Below are 26,930 nucleotides of genomic sequence, written 5' to 3' on the forward strand. Positions count from 1 at the left end.
AAGGGAGGAGCCGCGGCAGCTTCAGAAGGCATCCATGACAGTTTAGAGCATATTCTGCCCTGGGGTTTCTCTGGGACTTAGCCCTCCAGAAGAAGCACTTTGAAAAGTCGCTTATGAGATATTTCACCGGAATCATCAGCTTTTGCTTATATAAGCGACATATATGAAGGAAAGACTTATGAAAACCAGGAGATTTAGAAAGGGAAATGGAACAGGTAACAACAGGTATTTGGACATATTAGGAGTGCGTCACAGATGGTGAAATGGATACAGACGGTGAAATGGATATGAAATGGCACTCATAATAATTTAAAAAAGGTGTAATTTCAAGAAGAGTCATACTTCTTGAAAGAAAAACACATTTACATACACACGTGTTCACACCCTCACACATACAAAGACAACATCCAGCTGTCATTATAGCAAATTACGTTGCCCGAAAACCGTTTTATTGCAGGAACCTTTTTCAGGAATGTTCCTATTTACACTAAATTTATGAAATAATCCCCTGAGAATCCACCAAAAATTAGCCGGATTAAAAAAAAAAAGTTTCACCAGCGACCATAAAAGTTCAGGGTGGGATATCTGGACTTGTTTAATAGTTCCTTGAACAATTGGGGCTAATCTGTGCTGAAGAACACTGCAGTGTTTCTACTCAGGCTGCAAACATGTTTGTTATTTTTACAAGCTTAATTTTTGTATATGAGTACAAGTGAATGGGCTCTTTTCAACATAATTAGAGGAACATATGCATATGCATATTTATATATACAGTATTGTGTGTTTATATACAGTACAGGCCAAAACTTTGGACACACCTTCTCATTCAATGCGTTATTTCACCAAAAAGATGGAATAATTGAAAATGTGTTTTGTATTCTTGTTTCTTCAAAATAGCCACCTTTTGCTCTGATTACTGCTTTGCACACTCTTGGCATTCCCTCGATGAGCTTCAAGCACACTTGTGAAGTGAAAAACATTTCAGGTGACTACCTCTTGAAGCTCATCGAGAGAATGCCAAGAGTGTGCAAAGCACTAATCAGAGCAAAGGGTGGCCATTTTGAAGAAACTTCAATACAAAACATGTGTTCAGTTATTTCACCTTTTTTTGTTAAGTACATAACTCCACATGTGTTCATTCATAGTTGTGATGCCTTCAGTGACAATCTACAATCATGTCATGAAAATAGAGTCATGAAAATAAAGAAACACAAAATGTGTAACATGCAAAAATTAAGTGGGGAGAGTGGGGAGGGACAATACAGTTGGAGCAGCAGAACAAAGCAAATGTGCAGCTCTCGCTGTTTGTCGTGGACATGGAGCGACAGAAGTAAAAGGTCTCTAAACACAATAACAGTCTCTAATAACACCATAAAAAGATGGTAGATTTGTTGTTAGTTGTTAGAAATAGAGAAACAATCACTAAAAGAATTGGAAAAGTCTCTGGAAACTTGAAATATTCTCAACAAAGTACAATATACAATAAGCAGCAACAATTGAAATATAGATATAAGAAAACATATACAGTACTGTATGTCAATATAAATTAATAACACAGATGTGTTTTAAAATGTGTGTATAACTTTGTTATAGCCTTTTTAAAGATAATATATGCATCATTGCAGAATATGCAAATTATATGATGATATCATATTGACCACCCCACTAGCCACTCCCCCACCACCATAGATATGTTGGCAAGGTGGGGGAAACCTTGTACAGTACCTTAATACATATATGCATAGTTGCATTGCAACTGTAAAAATAATACAGTAAGAGGAGATTATATTATATTATCTCGGTGACTTAGAAATGGTTTGATGTGTCACAATGTAGTTATTTTTATGAAACCATAAAGGTTCTCTTAACATTTTCTACATCTGAGCTTACATTTTGATCAAAGTGTGTTTAGATTTTGTGCAGTTTAGAATAACTGATCATAGAGTCTGTGATACAAAATGGAAGACATTGAAGAGCTGTGACACATTATTTAGTGCCAACAACTAACATGCCAATTCACATTGGGGAGTGTGCATACCAATGCTTGCATCATGATACAGATTACATCACTTAAAAAACAAAACACTTTGTAATATGTATGTAACTATGACCTTTTTTGACTGAATTTATTTTCCGAGTTGTATTCTGTTACAATTTAGTTATGCAAAGCAGTGAAATGTGGATCATCTGCATAATATTTGACATTGGGTGTACAAAAAAACCCAACACAATATGGTAGCAGGGGATTTTGTACCAGGGCTCAAAGGACTCCCAGTTGCTGATGAATCAGTTAGACCTCTAAAATTGGCAATGCACTTTCAAGCTCCTGGTGCATCACAACTGACACAAAATGTAATAGTAGTGCTCTAAAAATGTTCTGTCAGTTTCCCCTAAGCGGTACACATTTAATACTCCGAGGTGGCTTAAGACAAAAATAACCTTCATTTTCCACATTAGTTTCTATTAAACAGCACCTCTAGGTGATAACAGAAATATATTACTTGTCATTTTACCCGTTTTAATGGAACAAGCTTCAGCTCAAACTGATTAACTTGTGCTGCTAATGTTTGTGAATTTGACCCCCACTTTGGAAAACAGGTCCATAAACTACAGGTTGACAATTAAACACAAACCTTTTAGGCAGAATACAAATACAAAACCCTGTGTGGGTGCACTGTGCATCATTGCAAATGCAATGGGGGAGGACCACTTAGTGAGACTGTACTCCAAGTGTCATTGAAACCATGAAATAAATATGTGAGATGAGTAATGGTTTGTCACAACTAATGAAAAGACCATTTCATTGTGTCAGTGTGCAGAGAATGGAGACATATTTTACTTCATGCTTTGGGAACATCTTGATACAATCTCAATAAGCAGCATCAACTCGTAAAATATATCGAAACCAATTTTTTGGGTCAAACAGCATGATGACCAGTTGGCCACACTCATCAAGTAATTTCAATTTTAAGATATATGCATGCACATCATAAATACTTCTGTATAATTGTTCAAAAGGCCTTATTTAGCTGGACAAATGGCCTTATTGGACCTCTGTACAAATTGTTTAATCTACATTAACATCAAAACGCAAAAGTCAAAGACTTAAAAAAACTTTTGAGCGTTCGTGCTCAGTCATGGCTTTATTGTCCCGTTTGCGCTTAAGAGCTTTTTACGCGCATGAAGTTACACACGTTTCTCTTATTTGTATTCTCCCATCCAGCCTCCAGACAGACCCAGTCATGAATGAAGGCGGGCTCAATGCTAATGAGACGGAATTGACCATGACACATTTTATTTTTAGATGTGCAGAATAATTGAATATGATGTCTCCAATTGAAGTGATCAGAATAGATGTTATAGCTTTCTGGAAGTCTTTTGTCATTTATTACATGCGGTGTACACAGCATCCAAACTTCAAGTGCAATAAAATGTTTCACTTTCCTGGGGCGCTGGACGTATTGCAGTCTCAGAAGTGCGTAAGAACAAAAGTACTTAAGTCGATAGGAGAATACAAGGAAATCCAGATTTGACTTGGCACAAGTAAGGCTTGCTCCACCCAGAGTGCACATCTTGGATGAAGGTGCGTAGTGACAGACCCAAGTTGACAGGGGATAATGCGCAATTGTGCAGCTTTTTCTATTTTAGCACATCAGGGAATATAGGGCCCTTGAAGAACTAGAACAAGCTGATTGGTTTTTACTTATGTCTTAGTTTTCATCTTGTAAGATTCTTAAAATGTGTTCTTCAATGGTATCTTTGTAAAACTTCACATTATTGTTCTCAAATATTGTTGGTTAATAATATTTGTTCATTCCTTAAAGCCGTTTTAATGGTTTGAGACAAACACTACATTTCTTCCAATGCAGGTGCTTTGGTACCAAACCATTACTGTGTTCATAGAACCATATTACAACCGTATGGCAGGAGTTTCCCCAAACACTGAAAAAGAAAGTCTCAGGACACTTGATGTGCACTCATGAATAAATACAAACACATACACAGCTGCCTTCTCACATGAACATACATGCAAACTGGTCCTATCTGAAGCATCCGAGCACCGACACACAAAAAACAAAATGTTCCATTTGGCAGAACGCCAATTAGTGTGAGAAGGAAGGCTGGGGTAATATAGAAGGCATAATGGGGACGGGGAATGTTAAATACTTAATAAGAAAAAGTGCCAGATAGACCTCGAGGTTACCTGTGTGAGCGGGTTACAGCTGGCTAGCTCATTCTGCTGAGCTACATATCTCATAACGAACATCATATGGGTAGTTTGGGTTGGCGGGTGAGGATTAAGTTGAACACTTTAAAGACCCAGTGTTGCACTAGCCAAGTATCTATTTATAGGGAGACTAGAAATGTATCAAATCAGATACAGTATGAAGGCAAGTTTATTTATGGCCCTTAATCACAGTGATGGCACCACACCATCATTTGTACAGTAATTGTAATATATGCAACTGGTTGCTGACACAACTATGTTTATGTACATCCCTTTTTCCACATAGAGTTGCCCAGCAGTCCAGGTGGTCAGTTCACATTCCGACCATTACCGCCACCTCCTCCACCACCCCACGCCTGCACCTGTGCCCGCCCGGCCCCTTATACTCAAGTCAGTCTGCAGAGGAAGACCATGCCAACGCGATGTCAGGCCACCCAGGGTGTCCAGGGGCCAGACACCGGTTCAAGCACGGACCAGGCGCAGCTTCATGACAGCTGGGTGCTGAACAGCAACATTCCCTTAGAGACCAGGTAAGAAAATGCAGCGCATGGGAAAACATTGTTGTCTTGACCTCAAAATTGTTGAATGTACGTTGAAGTTTCATTTGAACAAATGAAACCTCAGCATACATTCAACATCAAATTTGGAACAGACATAGAGCAGTCTTTTCCAAAAAGCTTTCAGTCCAAATCCAAGGATTTGTCATTTATAAATGACTGTTCAAATAAGTGGCTCTTCAAGGCAATCCCTACTTCAATTTAATGTAATTTGATTAAGGTATATCTTTAATCTCACAAATGAGAGCCATTACATTAAAGACAACGGTTTCATCAGGACTTGGCAACTCTTCACAATATCTGTGAAGAACAATTAAGTAAAGAACTTTATTTGGATGTTTTGAAAGTGTACAAAAAAAGTGGAGCAGCACACAAGCCTCATGGGTAATATAACAAGTGTTTGCACACCATCAAAGCCATTGTGGATCTCTCAGGTTTTTTAGGATTCTCTTACCACACCTCTGAAACTCCACCAAGGGACTATTATGAGTTAATACCTCACAAATCCTCTTTTTGGGAACATATTGAAATTCCACCTCCAGCTGTGGCACCTGGAAACATTTTTTTTCCAAATGCTCAGCTATGAGGTTATGGGTTTTCATCCCATCAAACTGAATTAGGTATTTCCCAGGTGCATAAGTAATGATTGATCATGGAGTTATTCTGCACGTTCTCATTTGTGAGGCTGATTTTGAGAAAGAAGCAGCAAGGTGCAAAATAACTTTAACTTTAACTTTAATATGTTTGCATGTTTAATGAGACCTTGGTGTGGCTGAAGTCTGGCATTGAGGGTGCGATTGGCAGGCTGCCACACGAGAAGAAGCAGTTTTAATAAGTTATGCATTAGACCATAATTAGATCTTATCTCATTTAAAGGAAAGACTAAGAATAGAATCAAATTAGATTCAGTGACCATTTAAATGAATCATCAGCCCGACTAGTGTCATTATACGGACGTGTCAGAAGTGCATTGTAACTAGGAATGGCCGGAGACCATTTGTGTACGATACATTACAGCACAACACATACTGATACCAACCTACAGTTTTATTTTTGCTAGAGTTACAATGTGTATGCTTGTACTTTTCTTATCATAATCATTAAAAAAAAAAACGTTTTAAAACTCTGCAACAATTTGTTGCATATTTTTTGTTTTACTATGTTTATGTTGTCATCCCTCGAAGGAAGCAATTTAATTGCCCACATGTTGTGCAACACTGCTGCTTTTTATTCAAACTTTGTAAACACACATAGCTTTTAAAAGCTTTTTTGATTGGTCACAGAGGGCCCAGCAGCACTTTTCAAAGATTCAAAGTGAAATGTAATAAAATAAAATGTTGTACCAATGCAGCAATCTTGACAATTACTGCAGTTAGTATGGCTTAAAATACAAATATTGACATATCCACTTGAAAACAGTATTTGCCCTTTTAAGGCACTCATTAAATTAAAATACATTTGGTCACATCAAAATCAGAGATGGATTGTTTTCTAAAATATTACAATTTTAGCCTTTAGCCCATTAATATTATGATACTTAATTAAACAATTTATCATTGTTTAGTGCTATTACTTATACCAGTGGTTCTTAAACTTTTTTCCACCAATTATCACCTCAGAAAAGTACCAACATAATGACCAACATTAAAATACAGAAGTATAGTTGGCCTAAGTATTCATTAAAAACAAGGCAGATGTTTTATTTAACCAGTATATTTATCATTTTGGCCACTTTTACATTATAAACCATTTGAAAAGTAACACTGTGTTTAAATTAGGGTTGTATGGTATACCGGTACTAACAAAGTACTGCTGTCCTAATGAATTCCAAATGGTACCATACTACTTTTGAAAAATACCAGTACGGTTTATGATGCTGTGCGGTGGTGACAAAGCAGAGGCGCATGATGTTGAGTGTCAAAACGCACACACAAAGTGCATACAAGCAATAACATCGTGGCAAAAAAACAGCAATTCTACTGCTTAATAAAGAAGGTGCGTGAAGCGCAATATAGAGGTATTTGGGCTTCAAAACAAAAAACAGAAAAACGTGACGCTTTTAACAGGGAGCGCCACGCTGCAAGTTCTGCTTTAAGACACGCCTCACCAAATAAGGCGATTAGTATCACCACCTTTGCTTCAAACTTAGGTAAAACATGTAATAATAAGCATTCAGATCTGCACAAGAGTTATAAAGAGTGACGGGTAATAATTGTTGTTGGACCTTTCCTGCTGTTCGGCTCCCATGCAGTCTGTAGTCGAGGAGCACAGGGCAGACGTTCCCTCTAGGGCAGTGGTCCCCAACCTTTTTGTAGCTGCGGACCGGTCAACGCTTGAAAATTTGTCCCAAAAAAAAAATTTTTTTTTTAAATTGTTTTTTTTTTCATAAAGAAATACAATAATGTGTGCTTACGGACTGTATCCCTGCAGACTGTATTGATCTATGTTGATATATAATGTATATATTGTGTTTTGTATGTTGATTTAATAAAAATAAAAATAAATACAAATAAATATATATATATATATATTTTTTTTATTTCTTGTGCGGCCCGGTACCAATCGGTCCTCGGACCGGTACCACTGCTCTAGGGTCAATGTTTTCGACGGGCGTAACACCCTTCACTTTCCTTGGCAGTGGTTCTGCTCAGCTCTGCTTTCGGGTCAGACGAGGTCATCGAGTCGTGACAATATTGTTAGATTTTTCAGGACACAACCAGACCCGTTCATTACTCGACGGCGCAGAGCATGCGCTCCCTCTCTTTCTTTACTCGCCCACTCACTCAATGACATCACTCAGCCAACACATTGCCATTCCCGCAAACACACACACACACACACACACACACACACACACACACACACACACACACCCACACACACACACACACACACACGCGCACACACACACACACACACACACACACACACACACACACACACACACACTACTCTCATAAGTTAACCAGCTCCCCTGCTGTGCACATGTAGATAGTAGACGTGCACACAGCTGCTTGGCTTGATGCCAAATAATAGCAGAGCTAAAACCGCCCTATTAGCATCAACTAATACAAGTGAAATGACTGAATTACATAACAAATTCCTACAATTTTTGTTTTATCTTTAACAATGTGTGTCTTGCCTGTTACATGGCTTATCTGTGTACATTTATCCATAGTTTTCTTTTTATTATTTACTTATAATTGTATTTTTCTTAAAGCAGAGAACATGATTGGCAACCAAAAATCATGAAACATGTAACATAATGTCAATACAGCTTTTTATTTTATTTTAACCTAATATTTGATTATGGCAGACTATATGTAATATGGAAAATTGTAAATTGTTCTATGAGTGCAACAAGAAAAGCCCAATGTGTTTAATGCCTTTCAATTTCTATTTTAACCTTTTAAAATGGTTATTTTGCAATAGGAAACATATGTTTAATGTATTGTAAGATTTCCTGTTAAAATAAAGCCAATATTGAAAAGTTTTGAAAAGTATCAAAGTATCAATATAAATGCTGGTACTGGTACCAAATTATTAGTATCGGGACAACCCTAGTTTGAAAATAGGAAAATAAAACACTGTACTTTAATAAAGTGAATCTTTTGGCATACTAATGATACACATACCACAGAGAATCACTGTATTCTACATTTCAGAAGTTAATGGCTACTATTGTATTAGTGACACAGCTTTATCTTACTTGGTAACTCCTGTTCTCGTATTTAGTTATATTTTCATTCAGAGCTCATTCCAATATAGAGGATAATAACATGTATAAACAGTATAAATATAATATAAAATATATAAAATATGACCCCGAAAGGGACAAGGAGTAGAAAATGGATGGATGGATGGATGCTATGACCTATATTGAAAAAGTGAAAAACCAATCATGTTTTGTCAAGAACAGGGCCATTTTCCTTTATGCATAATATATCATCCACATACAAATATATAATTCACTTATATCAATTTGTATTGAAATGTATTGATTAAGAATTTTTCAAGTGTGCAAAGATTTCCTTCCTGCTTTTTTTGGTGTGACCACTTTGTGCAGGGGTAGAGTTATGGCTAGTCAATATTTTTTACGGGTCTCACATTAGGTGTTTATAAAGGAATACTAGGTATAAACACTATAGTCCAGTGACCGATACGTTGCCTTTTCTCCACATCACTGCCAAAACATGACAATGTATACACACATCTCTCACATACTGTATCTGCATGGGTATACCTTGTGAATAGCCCTAGGGCAGTAGACTTTTCAGAAGAGCATGCAGGATCTCTCATTTACTTTCTGTCTCAGGGGAAATTTGCTCCCCAATATAGGAGTTCTGAGCTTCCTGGGCATCAAATATTGTCTGAGATGATCAAAAGCAGTGAACTGGAAAGAACAGTGAAACATTTTTAAAGCGCGAGAAGACTTTCACCCCCTGCAGTTTGGCAAATATAACTAAATATAAATCCTGTTTTTATTAATGTGTATTGATAATTAATCATTGTTGACAGTGGAGTGACCCCAGCATAGTGAGCATCTCATGAGCATTTGTCATGTCTTTGTCTATTCATGTTTTCTGTGTGTGTGTGTGTGTGTGTGTGTGTGTGTGTGTGTGTGTGTGTGTGTGTGTGTGTGTGTGTGTGTGTGTTTATCTCCTTTTAGACTTGAACTAGCATTGACCCTTAGGGCTGTGTGGCTGCTTCATGTGCAGCCTCTGTGTCCCCCATTTGACTCCCAGCCTTCAGCCCATGCTGAATGGGTGGATGGGCAGAGCAAGGGAGGCCAACAGAGAAGGATGGCTGTCATCTGTCTCTCGTGTTAAACTGCCACGAGGCCACATAAGTTAGACAAAGGGAGCAGGAGAAACACAATGAAAGACTGACAGCCTGACATCGTGAAGAAGAGAAAGAGGAACCTTTAAATAAATCCAGTCTGTTTCTGGGTCTTAAAAACTAAACAAAATCCAAACCCTGCCATTGAAAGGAGATGTTTCTGCACTATATGTTGTCGCTCGCAACATTGCACTTCCGAGTTTGCAGCTTCACTCTCTCGCAGATACAATTTTTTTCAAGCATGTCCTATGTATTTTTGGCCTATATTCAGCATTTCAAGCGTACGATGGCTAATGAACTAGAACATATCAATACTAAAATGGTATTAGTCACTAGATGAGACCAACCCAATAAGAGTGCACTGTTCAGTCGCTCATTGGCTTAGCCTCTTGCATCACTATTTGATTAAACTAGTGTAAAGGTAGCTATGTAGGTGTTACTTAATGTTTAGAGTGCTCTCATAATGTTCAAATCCGTATTTAGAAGCTTTCTTTGTGGTAATGCATTTACCATGGTCAGGCCCGAAACCAAAGAACAGCAAAAAAGCAGGGTTTACGGTAAAGGTATTTTGATGTAACCTGACTCTCGCCAGATACTTGTAGTTCGCTGAGCTCCACACAAGGATCTGGGACTTCTCAATAGGAGATGTATTTCCTAGGCGTTGTAAAAATATAATCGCAATCAAGCCGTGACGCTGATGAGAGCGACGCTGGGAAATCCAAAACAGAACAGCCAACATATTGGATAACGACAGAGCGAAAAGTTAGAGAACATTTATTGAAACAACGCAGCAATGTCAATAGACGATCGATGTCGTTTGTGCAAAGAAAATATGCAGAATCAATGGCAGCACATGACTCCTCACTGCGTTTGAATCAAACAGTCGCTTCGGCGCTACGTCACATCTCTGAGATTCCGCCCCGCGATCCTGATTGGTTCATTATTTTTTGCTATCTTGAAGGAGTTTGCAATGCCCTCGAGCCCAGATCCTTGTGTGGAGCTCAACGAACTACAAGGATCTGGCGAGAGTCAGGTTAATTTTGATGTGATCCGTGTCATAAATTTAAAGTTAAATTTCCTGCAAATATCTTGACAAAATATCTGTGATTCGGTAGTGTCTCTTCTTTCATGTACTGTTCTACTCCGTTCACTTTTGGAGTGAATATCTCATACTGAGTTATATTCAATATGATGATTTTCACATAAGACAAAGCGATGGCAGGGGCTGTGTTGCATCCCGGTGTTCTCCGATGCTATCTTTCTGCTGTCCTGCTCCACATTAATGGCTTGTCCTCCAACGGCCCTTGAAAGACCCAATAGCAGCCCGTGACCTCACACCCTCTGCTGCGTGAACAGACAAGAAGTCAGGAAAAGCTGTGCATTGCTCTGACATATCACACCTTCACCCACTATTAATGCCACGAGGAGAGCACAAAGTGACCTGGGGCAGGATGTAAGAACACTTTTTTTTATTTAAAAAACAAGTATCACATCCCTCTTAATTAGGGGTGTGGGAAAAAATCGATTCAAATTCAAATCGCCATTGTCACGTTGTACGATTCAGTATCAATTCTCATTTTTCAAAAATCGATTTAAAAACAATATTTTTAATTTTTTTAAAAATTAATCAATCCAACAAAACAATATTAGTATCAGTACAGTATCAATATTAGTAACAATTTCAACATATCAGTGATTAAAAATCCCTCATTGACATTATCATTAGACATTTATAAAAAATAAAATTAAAAAAAAAGAACAATATTGTCACAGTGGTTTACACTTGCATCACATCTCATAAGCTTGACAACACACTGTGTCCAATATTTTCACAACGACAAAATAAGTCATATTTTTGTTTCATTTAATAGTTAAAACAAATTTACATTATTGCAATCAGTTGATAAAACATTCCATCCATCCATACATCTATCCATCTTCTTCCGCTTATCCGAGGTCGGGTCGTGGGGTCAGCAGCCTAAACAGGGAAGCCCAGACTTCCCTCTCCCCAGTCAATTCGTCCAGCTCTTCCCGGGGGATCCCGAGGCGTTACCAAGTCAGCCGGGAGACATAGTCTTCCCAACGTGTCCTGGGTCTTCCCCGTGGCCTCCTACCTGTCGGACGTGCGAGAACCATGGACTCGGACTTGGAAGTGCTGATTCTCATCCCAGTCGCTTCACACTCAACTGCGAACCGATCCAGTGAGAGCTGAAGATCCTGGCCAGATGAAGTCATCAGGACCACATCATCTGCAAAAAGCAGAGACCTAATCCTGCAGCCACCAAACTGGATCCCCTCAACGCCTTGACTGCGCCTAGAAATTCTGTCCATAAAAGTTATGAACAGAATCGGTGACAAAGGGCAGCTTTGGCGCAGTCCAACCCTCACTGGATATGTGTCCGACTTACTGCCGGCAATGCGGACCAAGCTCTGACACTGATTGTACAGGGAGCGGAACCGCCACAATCAGACAGTCCGATACCCCATACTCTCTGAGCACTCCCCACAGGACTTCCCGAGGGACACGGTCGTTTGCCTTCTCCAAGTCCACAAAGCACTTGTATACTGGCTGGGCAAACTCCCATGCACCCTCAAGGACCCTGCCGAGAGTATAGAGCTGGCCCACAGTTCCACGACCAGGACGAAAACCACACTGTTCCTCCTGAATCCGAGGTTTCGACTATCCGGCGTAGCCTCCTCTCCAGTACACCTGAATAGACCTTACCGGGAAGGCTGAGGAGTGTGATCCCACGATAGTTAGAACACACCCTCCGGTTCCCCTTTTTAAAGAGAGGAACCACCACCCCGGTCTGCCAATCCAGAGGTACCGCCCCCGATGTCCACTCGATGCTGCAGAGTCTTGTCAACCAAGACAGCCCCACAGCATCCAGAGCCTTAAGGAACTCCGGGCGGATCTCATCTACCCCCGGGGCCCTGCCACCAAGGAGCTTTTTAACTACCTCAGCAACCTCAGCCCCAGAAATAGGAGAGCCCACCACAGATTCCCCAGTTACTGCTTCCTCATAGGAAGACGTGTTGGTGGGATTGAGGAGGTCTTCGAAGTATTCCCTCCACCGATCCACAACATCCGCAGTCGAGGTCAGCAGAACATCATCCTCACCATACACGGTGTTGATAGTGCACGGCTTCCCCTTCCTGAGGCGGCGGATGGTGGTCCAGAATTGCTTCGAAGCCGTCCGGAAACATTGTCCTTTACAGTTATAAAAGCTTTTTTCAAAAATCTACTATTCTGCTTGCATGTCAGCAGACTGGGGTAGATGCTGCTGAAATTCTATGTATTGAATGAATAGAGAATTGTTTTGAATCGGAAAAATATCGTTTTTGAATCGAGAATGGCATTGAATCGAAAAAATCGATTTATAATCGAGTCGTGACCCCAATAATTGATATTTAATCGAATCGTGGGACACCCAAAGATTCGCAGCCCTACTCTTTAATAGTTTCCTAATCACCAGCAGTCAGTGGTGGGCAATCAGGACTGTCTATGCTGGCCTGAACCCCTTTAAAACCACTGACCTGCATTTGCTGCTTTAATTCTAGAATTTCTTATAAAATTGTATAAATTTTTCCCCAACAGTCTGTTTTCTTCATTCTGTAGCGGGTCTATTGGCTGTATGTGTTTGGTTAGAATTGTTTTTGTCCAATCATATTTTAATTTCTTTGTGCTGCCATGTCATTGTAATTTGCACAGAGCCTCTAGAATCAAGAGTGCTGGCCTAGTGTGACTTTAACTGTACTAGAATTGGGGCCGTTTGATGAACCAATCAGATGTTATGTTGCATTTTTGTTTGTTATTGACGATTTGCAATACTGCAACAAAAGTCATATTCAAAGGTGGAAGGCCCAGGTACTAAGGGCCCTATTCTCAACGGAATCTGGCTGTACAGCATTCTCCTGCACAACTTAAGTCTGTCACTGAGTGCTTTCATTCAAGATATGCGCTCTGGGTGGCGCAACCCTTAAAGACTGCCAGTCAAATCTGAACTTCCACAAATTCTCCCATCAAATTATTTCTTTTTTCCTGAGGCTGGAATAAGTCCAGCGTCTGGGGAAAAGTGAAACATGCCTGCTCAGTGGCCTTGTGTTTAGAGTGTACATCCTGAGATCGGTAGGTTGTGAGTTAAAACCCCGGCCGAGTCATACCAAAGACTATAAAAATGGGACTTATTACCTCCCTGCTTGGCACTCAGCATCAAAGGTTAGAATTGGGGGTTAAATCACCAAAATGATTCCAGAGCGTGGCCACCGCTGCTGCTCACTGCTCCCCTCTCCTCCCAGGAACAAGGGAATGGGTCAAATGCAGAGGGTCATTTCACCACACCTAGTGTGTGTGTGACTATCAGTGGTACTTTAACTTATAACTTTAAACATTGCACTTGAAGTTTGGACGAATATAATAAAACGGTAAGTGAGAGGTCCAAAAATCTACCAAATCTATTCTGATCGACTGGATTGGAGACACTTGGAAACATTCATTGATATCATGAGTTAAAACCAAATAACTAGATTCACATAATTTACCTGGCTGTGTCTTCTCATAGGTGGGAGAAAAGAAGGGCGTGACCCCTGCATAAAACGTATTTGTAAAACTCCATATTCCGCAATTTTTACACAACCATGGAAACAAGGCGTCATGGTAAAGTCCGCCTCATTAGTCGTGAGCCCACCTTTATTCACCACTTAAGCAATTTTGCCTCACCCACGTAAGTCGGTTATGTCCGCAGGCTGAATGGAAGAGTGTGAATGATAGAAGCGTTCGGAACTTTAAGCACATAAAATAACACTTACGCGCAAACAGGAGAATGGGGTTCGAAATGCACGGCCTGCCAACACCAATCTTCATTGTTCTTTTTAAAATTGGAGTCGATCTAATAAGAGAAGAGGAAACAATTTTGCAAAAACTGTTTAAAATAATGTATATTTTCCTGCCAAGACCCACTTTTGCAAATTGCATAGTTCCCCATTCCGCATATTTCTGCTTCCTCAGCTGACACCTTACAGTCCTTCCTTCCATTACCGGAACACAATATACAGTGAAATGATTCATTGCACTTAATTTTAGATTTTATCTTCATTTAAAGCACTCTTTAAGAAAATGACCTCCTCTCAGTCTTAATAATGCAGTCATATAAATTGAGCAGTCATTTGGATAAGTTCAAAATGAAATAAGTAAGTCAGGGATTTTTTTTATTCTCGGTCATACCAGAATAAGGGTCTCTTCTTTTTTCTTTTTTTTCAAGATGGCGCCGCTGTGGTGGCTGCTGGTGGCAGGAACTCTGTGCTCTTGTGTCATCCTTTTGTGTTTCTGGTGTTTCCCTCTTGTTTTCATGTGTTTTTTTGGTTGTTGTTTTTTGCATTTTGTTTCGGGACCCTTTGGGGCTGTGCGACAAAGGGTGGCACTTTCGTGTCTTCTGCGGTGCTTTTTTGTGGGCTTCTGGATCTGCCTCCTGGGAGCCTTTTGGTCGTGGGGACCAGCTGCTGGGTCTCTGCCACACCGGAGTCCGTTTGGAGAGACTGGAGGAGAGGCGATGTGGATGAAGAGACAGGGCTGTGGAGCTGGCGCCGGGACGGACGGGCTTCACGGTGTCTTGGCTGAATGAGCGTGTATCGGACGCCTCGGTCTCCTTGGACGCATCCTCACTCATCCATGCGGACCGGACACTGGCCGAGAGTTGGTGGGCGGCCGAGGGTGGAGTCGGCTCTCTTGGCTGTCTCAGGCCATGCTCCCCGCAGCCCAGCAGACAATGGCGTGGAACACCGCAGAGTCCACCACAGTGTGTGTCGGTGTTGAAATGATGGTTTTTTTTGGTTGCTTGTCCATGCATGGTGCAGTCGTGTGTATGCAATGTATATTATTGGTTGATTATTATTTTGTTGTTGTTGTTGTTTTACTTTTGTGGCTTTGTGTAAAAGTGGCTGGTTACATCAGCTTTGCTCTTTTAATGTATTTGTGTTCTTTGATGTTTCCCTCTTACACACATGTTTATGTGTGCTATGGCTATGAATTTTTTTTCTTCATTGGTCTCAGTTTGGACCCTCTCTCCAGGGGCCCAGGCTCAGACTGATTTTTTTTTCTCTCTTAAACTGATGTAAGTTTATCTTTTTTTTTTTTTTTTTTTTAGAGAGATTTGTATGCTAATTTAGAAGACATTGGAAATGAAAAGCACACAACTAGTACACTATGTCACACTATACATTGTATATTTACGGTATGTGCCTTTGCGAGTTAGTCCGCCCCACAACAAGAAAATTGAGAAAAAGAAAGAGCTTATTGACTACAACGTTGGACTACAATGGTGGACTCGCGCAAAGCTCTTCGTATAAAACTTTACCATATATGGAGCTATTCGCTAACCTGAAATTTCAAATGACTCGAGAAAGTATGAAGAAAGGCAAGATTGAATATATTTTCCTCCTGTTTGTTTACATTCCTGCGACAGGTATTGTGAGTGTTTCACAGGAAGCGATACAAGGGCACACACACTCGAAGAAAGAGAGTGAGGAAGCATCATCAGCATAGCAAATCAATTAAACTGAGTCATAACTTTGTAAACGAGCCATCGGTCAGTTTATTTTACATTTGGCTCGATCCAGGGACCTGTAAAAACAATGTATTGGTTGTTTGTTACACCCCTAAGCATTCTAATGAGCACCGTAAGCTGTATCAAATGTCAGTTTTTAAACACAAGCTTTTTGTTATGATTGTAAACATTTAGAATGGGGAGACTTTTACATAATTCAGTTTTATAGATATTACAATTCTCCAAGTGGTCACAATCTTGTTACCATATATTTAAATTGCATTTAAAGTATATCCAAAACCAGTGGTGTGCTGTCAGGGCCAGCAAGGCCTTCTCTGCTGGCCTAACATAACCAGAAATCATCATCATAATTAAAGATAAAAGTAATTGTTAATGTATTTTCCCTAAATATCTAAACTTAGTCACATTCTCTTCATGTCATATTATGCTCCTTCCAGTGCTGTTGTTTTTAGTTCATAGAGTTTTTATCCAATCAGAATTCAGCTAACTTATGTTGCCATGCTGTACAAAATCTGCCTGAGGCCTTCAGATTCAGCAATGTGGGCGTCCGTGCACTGTAAGTGAACGGGGACATACAGTTGATAGACAGTTGCGATAGCCAATCAGATCACACGCTGTTGTCAGTAAGGCCTTCTAGATGGCCTAAGGCAGATATATAGTGATATTATAAGCCAGGTAACATAAGAACTCCATTACCCAACATGCCACAGTAGTGAAGAGCCTGCGCAGTAGCCCCGTTTATGATGAACGTAGCCATGCCTGCAATGGGATGTTTTTGATGAGCACGCTGTGGAGTAAACTTTAAGAACTCAGCCAACACACCTCGTCTGCATCTTTTATCATTAGACAAGACAACACATATATTTGCAAGGCCATTTTCAAGAAGGATATTTAAAGAGAAACTACATCTTGTGAGACGATGTCGGCCAACCCCCGGAAGCTAGCTCAGCTATGAAAATAATAAATCAGATATTTTATTTCTTTATTTTTTTCACATTTAAAATGTTTTTTGCAATTTTAACTTTGACAGTACCACATAAGATATGTTTTAATTGCTGATGCGGGTTTATTGATTTTTTAAATGCGCCAGAAAACAACCCGTTTTGTACACTGTTGGTGGTGATCCAATGCCCAGTAGTGTGTAAATGTGTTCCTGTATAGTGTTTCTCCAGCAATGGTCATGTGGGGACATAAATTATGGTATTTTGAGAGGTAATCATTGAAGTCGGACATCACTGAAGGCCTAGGTGGGAAACGCACGGCCCGCCACTGTCCAAAACATTCTTATAAATGTATGGATCACTATTATTGCTTTCATTTACTGTATGCTCTTTATGCCTACTTTATACTCCTCATTACAGTACATGTATGTCAATATCCCATCTTCATATATAGTGTTTATACCCAGTGTGAGTCTATATTGCTAGAGTCACAGACGTGACTTACAGTATGTGATTTCATGTTATTAGGAAATCATGCTCATTTTCAATGTATGTCTTTGGCTGAAGTTGATTATTTTACACAAATGAAACAGTTGGGGGTAATACCCATCTTTAGCCCCACCATGCAGCTATCTTAATTAGCAGCCTAGATACTGATCAGTCAGTGACATGAAGTAGATAAGCTTTATGCCACAACATTGTCTCCCTCCAAGGTGCACAAAAACAAGGTCACGAGACGATGTGAGGGAAAACATTTCTACTGTATTGACCAACTTTAGTGTGACTTGGAGGACAATGCAATGATTTTGTGTTGTTTCTCTCTTATAGACACTTCCTCTTCAAGCAGGGCTCGGGTTCATCAGCCCTGCTGTCAGGTGCAGGGCAGGGTTACCCCCTGACCTCTGGGACAGTGTACTCGCCCCCGCCCAGGCCCCTGCCACGGAGCAGTGTGACCAGACCACTGTTTACCTTCAACAAGCCTCACCGCTGCTGCAACTGGAAGTGCACGGCATTATCCGCGTCGCTTCTCACGCTGACCCTTGCCCTGCTGCTCACATATGTCATCGGTGAGTTTTGCCCTCTACATTAGAATGACGTCAAATGTGTTTGAATATCTGCAACACATATCCCAATTAAGCTTTGTTGACCAAGCAAGATATACAGTTGCATTTCAAATTAAGTGTTGAATTGTATTCATGTCTAATATATATATTACAGTGCAGTATTTGTCTTATTTTCTATTATTATGTTTTGCTATCAATAAAGATATTCATCAAGCTGGACTTCCATTTGCAGGTTCAAGCTGATTACTGCTACAGTAGCTAGATATGTGAATTTGCAAATTAATCAAAGTGTTTTGAATGGCTCCTTTGAGTGACAGATATGAGACACTGTTTGTTTATTAATGGTCCACACTCCATGTGGGTGCCGCCCGACTGGGGACTAGACTTGAAAATGAATCACAGTCAAAGGAAAAGCATTTTGATTAACTTTTCTGGTTAATTGTTTTGATGTGGATATGTAAAGTCGTTCAACTACTCAGTGGCCTAGTGGTTAGAGCAGGGGTCCCCAAACTACGGCCCGCGGGCCAGATTCGGCCCGCCAGCTTCCAAAATCAGGCCCGCAGGAAGTCCCAAGTATTCAAAAAAAAAAAAATATATATATATATATTTTTCTGTCTTTTCTTATCCACTTTGTACCGCTTGCTACTCACGGTGTCTCCTAGCCACTCAGGCAAATCATATTGTCTAAAAATGCATTTTCTCATCGATAACGTGACATCATCGCACGAGCGGAAAGTGCCCTATATATATATATATATATATATATATATATATATATATATATATATATATATATATATATATATATATCATATATATATACATATAAATATATATATATATATATATATATATATATATATATATATCATATATATATATATATATATATATATATATATATATATATATATATATATATATATATATATATATATATATACACAGCCCGGCCCCCGGCCAAATTGTTTTAACCCAATGCGGCCCCCGAGTCAAAAACTTTGGGGACCCCTGGGTTAGAGTGTCCGCCCTGTGATCGGTAGGTTGGGAGCTCAAACCCCGGCTGAGTCATACCAAAGACTATAAAAATGGGACCCATTACCTCCCTGCTTGGCACTCAGCATCAAGGGTTGGAATTGGGGGTTAAATCACCAAAATGATTCCCGGGCATGGCACCGCTGCTGCCCACTGCTCCTCTCACCTCCCAGGGGGTGAACAAGGGGATGGGTCAAATGTAGAGGACAGATTTCACCACACCTAGTGTGTGTGTGTGACAATCATTGGTACTTTAACTTTAACTTTAAGGTTAAACACATGCTAAGTAGGGTTGTACAATTTTGTATTGACATTTTCATCACGTTCTAATTTTTAAAATTAAAATTAAAAGTTAAAGTACCAATGATTGTCACACATACTCTAGGTGTGGTGAAATTATCATCTGCATTTTACCCATCACCCTTGATCACCCCCTGGGAGGTGAGGGGAGCAGTGAGCAGCAGCGGTGGCCGCACCCGGGATTCATTTTGGTGATTTAACCCCCAATTCCAACCCTTGATGCTGATTGCCAAGCATGGAGGTAATGGGTCCCAATTGTATAGTCTTTGGTATGACTCGGCCGGGGTTTGAACTCATGACCTACCTATCTCAGGGCGGACACTCTAACCACAAGGCCACTGAGCAGTCAAAAAAAAAAAACCTGACAAAATAAATACAAAAAAGAAAGAGCTAGTCTAGGCCTGGGCGATATGGCCTTTTTTTAATATCTCAATATTGTTAAGCCATATCGCGATACACGATGTATATCTTGCCTTAGCCTTGAATTACCATAACACTTGATACATATAATCACACCAGTATGATGATTCTATGTGTCTACATTAAAACATTCTTGTTCATACTGCATTAATATATGCTCATTTTAAACTAACAGGCAGAGAAGGAAATCACAAGTAAGTCAATTTAACAAAACTGTATTTATTAAACAGTTATTAAGCAGTGGCACAAACATTCATGTCATTTCCAAAACAGAAAGTGCAAGATTGTCAGAGACATTTTAATACAAGCTAAGAGTGCACTTTTGTGCACGATGTCACTAAGATGACTTATCAAAACAACACTAAATTAAAGTGCACTTTTTGTACAGAACGCCACTACAATAGTTTAAAAACATGATGTCACACAAGATATTTCAATAAGTGTAAAATAAAAATGAGCTGCATAATAGGAAATCAAATAGTGTTCGTCCTTCGCTATGAAGGACGAACAGAAGCAGCTGCTGAACAATGTCGGCAAACCTCCGTCCTCCATTGTTGTATCGCGCAGCCGAAGTGGTCCCAAACGGGAGATCTTAACGAGGCAGGAGGGTCTTCCAGCTCTGGCTTTTACATGTTGTCCTAGCCCGGTCGCTGTTAGCATGTGTACTCGTTCGGTACACCTCCGAACCGAACCGAAACCTCCGTACGGAAACGGTTCAATACAAATACACGTACCGTTTTGATTGATTGATTGAAACTTTTAATAGTAGATTGCACAGTACAGTACATATTCCGTACAATTGACCGCTAAATGGTAACACCCAAATACGTTTTTCAACTTGTTTAAGTCAGGGTCCATGTAAAACAATTCATGGTAAAGTTACACCCCTAATTGGTCATAATTAAAGTTCTCCTGTGTCCATGGATATGGGATCTGAGCCGAAGATGTCGTTGTGGCTTGTGCAGCCCTTTGAGACACTTGTGATGTAAGGCTATATAAATCAACTTTGATTGATTGATTTATTGATGGATGTGTTTCAGGGGTTTATAAACAATAACAAACACAAAAGATTTAGTGATAATAAAAAAATATCAATGTAATCATTTTAGTATGGGGACGGCGTGGCGAAGTTGGTAGAGTGGCCGGGCCAGCAATCGGAGGGTTGCTGGTTCCTGGGGTTCAATCCCCACCTCCTACCATCCTAGTCACGTCTGTTGTGTCCTTGGGCAAGACACTTCACCCTTGCTCCTGATGGCTGCTGGTAGCGCCTTGCATGGCAGCTCCCGCCATCAGTGTGTGAATGTGTGTGTGAATGGGTGAATGTGGAAATACTGTCAAAGCGCTTTGAGTACCTTGAAGGTAGAAAAGCGCTATACAAGTACAACCCATTTATCATTTATCATTCATAGTATCAATATATGTACTGCTATTCCTGGTCATTGATACTTGTCAATTAATCAATCAATCAACGTTTATTCATTTAGCCCTTAATCACAAGTGTCTCAAAAGGCTGCACAAGCCGCAATGACATCCTCGGCTCAGATCCCACATCAGGGCAAGAAAAAACTGAACTTGTAAGAAATGTAGTATATTTGTCACCATGGCAGCTAGGACTAGTGATTTAGAAGCAGCTAAAACACTACCGACCGCAGATGGACGTTAGCCGCTAGCTGGATAACGGCTAACCAGAGCAAGAGCTAAGCACCTTTTGCAGAGTGACGCTTCAGTGTTTATTGATTCAACTTTATTGTTTGTTTTTAGGCCCAAAATGCGTCCATTCTCCTTTTTCTGTCTCCACACTGTTCCTGCTTGTAAGTACTACGTGCGTGTGCGTTGCCTAATATGCGCGTCTGCTGGTTTTAACAGCAATGTCACGACGTGACAACGTCGCGCTGTCATGTCCGAAGAAAAAAAAATACTGGTATTTTTCAGAAGCAGCATAGTACCGTTAATTCATTATTACCGCAGTACTTTTAGTACCCATATACCGTACAACCCTAGTCAGCTCTATCTTTTCCACGACAATCAAGTTGACCCATGTTTTGGCAGAATAATTTGTTGATGGACTTTATCTTCGGCCCCCGCCTCATCAATAACACATCGTCATACCACTTAATGTTAACAAGACTGCTATCAGCTATCAGCAGCTGTCTGGGCTATGTGAAGTGGCGATGAACTCTTGTTGATTCAGGGATATACTTCATCTTTCACATCAACAACACAGCTCCACACAACATTTGTCAAATTTGTGGGCAATATGGAATGACAATGCAGGGCATGCAATGCTAATAACACAGCATGCTAACAAAACAGTTATTGGCCGCAGCTATCTTGGCTGCAATTGTCAAGTTGACCAAGTTTTTACAGAACAACACAGGGCCGTGGTTTTAGCATATGGAAGCCCAGTTCTGACTTAAAGGAATTACCCAGAGTGTGTCTGCAATGAGGTAGAGACTTGTCTGGGGTGTACCTCGCCTTTCACCCGAATACAGGTGGGATGGGCTGCATTCACCCCCGCGACCCTGACAGGGACAAGCGGTCGAAAATAGATGGATGGATGGATGGATGGGTGTCAAAGTGTTTCCACGTAGTGGTCATGTAGCCATAGCTATGACGCTTGGAGGATCCTCCAGGCTAAGAGTACTGTAATCTACAGTAGAACACACTCAAGGCTACAATATTTGGTGAAATGACCGTAAAGGTGATTATAGGAGTGTCATTTCATGTTTAGAGGGCTCTAACATTGTCAACAAAAAAAACATATTTAGGTTGTAAACATTTATTTTATGCTCTGAAAAAAAGAACATGTTTGGTTTATCAATCAAAATCTTACTTTGCAGAAATTTGCCAGGGACAGCACTGCAACCAATTAGCCGTGATAAACGAAAGACGACCGGAACTGTTGTCACGTTTGAATGAATTTCCCTGATTTTTTAACCATGACATATAAAAGCTAATTTTGTAAAAAAAAAAATCTGGTTTTACTTTAGTATGGGGAACATATTCACCATTAATTAGTTGCTTATTAACATGTAAATTAGTAATATATTGGCTCTTAATTAATCATTATTAAGTACTTATTAATGCCTTCTTCTGCATGGCCTTATTATACAACCAGTAAGCCATTAACTAAGAGTCGTCCCTCAATAACCTCAGAATTATTGCTTTTTAGTAACCCTAATCCTTATATGTTCCCCTAGTGTCCAAATAACTCTAAATTAAGTCTTTGTTACTTTGAATATGTTCCCCATACTAAAGTGTTACCGAAAATCTCATCTGTAGTTGCTAGGTAAAAGTGACTCTAACACAGCAAGTAATGTATTCCAAATCTGGGGGAAAATTTAAATTTCAAATGAGTTATTTTGGACCAAGGCACACAAAACGGGTAATTATTCCATGATGAATGGACACATAAATTTGGTTGTAAAATGTTTAGCGCTCTCCTCCTCTGTCACACACTCACACGCACACGCACTCACACTCACACTCACACGCACACGCACTCACACTCACAGGCACATGCATGCACACACACGCACACACACGCACATCCACAAAGACCCACACACAAAAACGCACACATACACACACACACACACACACACAAACACTAACTTGCAGGTATTTTTGACATATGATCCTATTATCAATGTGTTTTTTATTTCCCTACTGTCTAATTTCAAGAGGGATTATTATTAAAATTATTGAGGTATCAACAGAAGTGTATGCATGTGTACTATGTATCTACAATAATAGTTGAAATGCTAGCAAAAACTATTCGTACCAACTGTCATTCGTCAGTCTGAAAGATCAGTGGAGCCAATATATTTATTGATCCTCTTCAATCGTATCACATATTTTAAAATGCACAACCTTGGCCCAGCCTCCACTTGAGCTCATCGTCCTAACACTGAGCCCGCTGGTTCATTTCCTTCATGCGGTGTCGCTCAAGGTCACAACCAGACTGCCACACTAATCACACACACACATGCACATACACTAATACACTAACACACACACACACACACACACACACACACACACACACGCACACACACACACACACACACACACACACACACACACACACACACACACACACACACACACACACACACAAACACACACACACACACGCACACGTGTAGCAAATCCATGCAGATTAATCCCCTGGCTGAACCATGCTTTTCCATTAATGTCCCGGCCTTGGTAATTAGTGCATTAGTGAGAAGTGTGAGTGATGACTTGAAGACGACATCACCTTTTAATTGGTGTCATGCTGTACTCCTGCTTGGCAATGATTGATCTCAGTGTTGCTATCACCATGGCAACTACATTTAGATAAATGGGACATAAGCAAAAATTATACGTTTGCCGGTAAATCAAATACTTTCAAATGGAAGATTAAAGTGGTCATGGACTTAATGTCTTTGTCAAGGGTGAGAGGTTGAGACATGGGCCACCACATTATTAGGTTTTCTCATTACATAATGATTCAGTCATTTGAATCAATTAATTAACAGCCTTTGACAGGAGGAGTGGTAGGGTATGATTTCCCATTTCCATCCCCTAAGACTCACTAAAGCTAACATCCATCCATCCCTTTTTTTACCGCTTGTTCCTCCCTGGGTCGCGGGGTATGCTGCAGCCTATCACTAAAGCTAACATCCCTACTGTTTTCAAGACTCAAATCAGTTTTTTGCTATTGCTCATTATTATTAATATTATAATGAACATTTTAATGAGATGCAGAATAAATATGATGACTGAAGATCCATCCATCCATCCATCCATCTTCTATTGCTTATCCGGGGTCGGGTCGCGGGGGCAGCAGCCTAAGCAGGGAAGCCCAGACTTCCCTCTCCCCAGCCACTTCATCCAGCTCCTGAGGGGGGATCCCGAGGCATTCCCAGGCCAGCCGGGAGACATAGTCTTCCCAACGTGTCCTGGGTCTTCCCCGTGGCCTCCTACCTGTCAGACGTGCCCTAAACACCTCCCCAGGGAGGCGTTCGGGTGGCATCCTGACCAGATGCCCAGACCACCTCATCTGGCTCCTCTCGATGTGGAGGAGCAGCGGCTTTACTTTGAGCTCCTCCCGGATTGCAGAGCTTCTCACCCTATCTCTAAAGGGAGAGCCCCGCCACCCGGTGTAGGAAACTCATTCCGGCCGCTTGTACCCATGATCTTGTCATTTCGGTCATAACCCAAAACTCATGACCATAGGTGAGGATGGGACTGTTTATCGACTGGTAAATTGAGAGCTTTACCTTCCGACTCAGCTCCCTCTTCACCACGATGGATCGATACAGCGTCCGCATTACTGAAGACGCCGCACCGATCCGCCTGTCTATCTCACACTCTTCCCTCACTCGTGAACGAGACTCCGAGGTACTTATACTCCTCCACATGAGGCAAGGTCTCCTCCCCAACCCGGAGATGGCACTTCACCCTTTTCCAGGCGAGAACCATGGTCTCGGACTTGGAGGTGCTGATTCTCATCACAGTCGCTTCACACTCTGCTGCGAACCGATCTAGTGAGAGCTGAAGATCCTGGCCAGATTAAGCCATCAGGACCATATCATCTGCAAAAAGCAGAGACCTAATCTTGCAGCCACCAAACCGGATCCCCTCAATGCCCTGACTGCGCCTATAAATCCTTTCCATAAAAGTTATGAATATAATTAGTGACAAAGGGCAGCCTTGGCGGAGTCCAACCTTAACTGGAAACGGGTCCGACTTACTGCCTGCAATGCGGACCAAGCTCTGACACTGATCATACAGGGAGATGACCCCATACTCTCTGAGCACAGGACACGGTTGAATGCCTTCTCCAAGTCCACAAAGCACATGTAGACTGGTTGGGCAAACTCCCATGTACCCTCAAGGACCCTGCCGAGAGTATAGAGCTGGTCCACAGTTCCACGACCAGGACGAAAACCACACTGTTCCTCCTGAATCCGAAGTTCGATTATCCCGCGTAGCCTCCTCTGAATAGACCTTACCGGGAAGGCTGAGGAGTGTGATCCCACGATAATTGGAACACACCCTCCAATTCCCCTTCTTAAAGTGAGGAACCACCACCCCGGTCTGCCAATCCAGAGGTATCGCCCCCGATGTCCACGCTGTGTTGCAGAGTCTTGTCAACCAAGACAGCCCCACAGCATCTAGAGCCTTAAGGAACTCTGGCCAGATCTCATCCACCCCCGGGGCCTTGCCACCGAGGAGCTTTTTATCGACCTCGGCAACCTCAGCCCCAGAAATAGGAGAGCCCACCACAGATTCCCCAGGCACTGCTTCCTCATAATGTTGGTGGGATTGAGGAGGTCTTCGAAGTATTCCCTCCACTGATCCACAACATAAGCAGTCGAGGTCAGCAGATCAGCAGATGTAGCGGATGGTGGTCCAGAATCGCTTCAAAGCCGTCCGGAAGTCGTTTTCCATGGCTTCCCCGAACTCCTCCGATGTTCGAGTTTTTGGCTCCGCGGCCGCTGAAGCTGCACACGGCTTGGGCTGTTGGTACCTGTCCGCTGCCTCCGGAGTCCTATGAGCCATAAGGACCCAATAGGACTCTTTCTTCAGGTTGATGGCATCCCTCACCGCTGGTGTCCATCAGCGGGTTTGTGCCAAGACAGGCACCAACCACCTTGCGGCCACAGCTCCAATCGTCCGATTAGAGGTACGGAACATGGTACACTAGGAAACAATGTCCAGCACCTCCCTCGTGACATGCTCAAAGTTCTTCCGGAGGTGGGAATTGAAACTCTCTCTGACAGGAGATTCTGTTAGACGCTCCCAGGAGACCCTCACAATACGTTTGGGCCTGTCAGGTCTGTCTGGTATCCTCCCCCACCATCGCAGCCAACTCATCACCAGGTGAGATGACGTTCCACATTCCAAGAGCTAGCTTATTTAGCAGAGGATCAGACCGCCAAGTGCCCTGCCTTCGGCTTCCGCCCAGCTCAAATTGCATCCGACCTCTATGG

At 41.2% G+C, this 26,930-nt stretch overlaps 1 protein-coding gene across 2 annotated transcripts in view; it reads left to right on the forward strand.

The window, feature by feature from the left end:
• The window catches only part of tenm1 (teneurin transmembrane protein 1), a 480,926-nt gene that overhangs the window by 163,843 nt on the left and 290,153 nt on the right, over positions 1-26,930 (forward strand). For both annotated transcript variants that reach the window (XM_062045519.1, XM_062045520.1), the window contains exons 4-5: positions 4,515-4,758; positions 17,957-18,195. In XM_062045519.1, the coding sequence (XP_061901503.1) occupies positions 4,515-4,758; positions 17,957-18,195 (483 nt within the window). The remainder of the gene's footprint in view (positions 1-4,514; positions 4,759-17,956; positions 18,196-26,930) is intronic.

This window comes from Entelurus aequoreus, linkage group LG04 (genome assembly GCF_033978785.1).
Source record: "Entelurus aequoreus isolate RoL-2023_Sb linkage group LG04, RoL_Eaeq_v1.1, whole genome shotgun sequence".
In the NCBI taxonomy this organism is placed as follows: Eukaryota; Metazoa; Chordata; class Actinopteri; order Syngnathiformes; family Syngnathidae; genus Entelurus; species Entelurus aequoreus.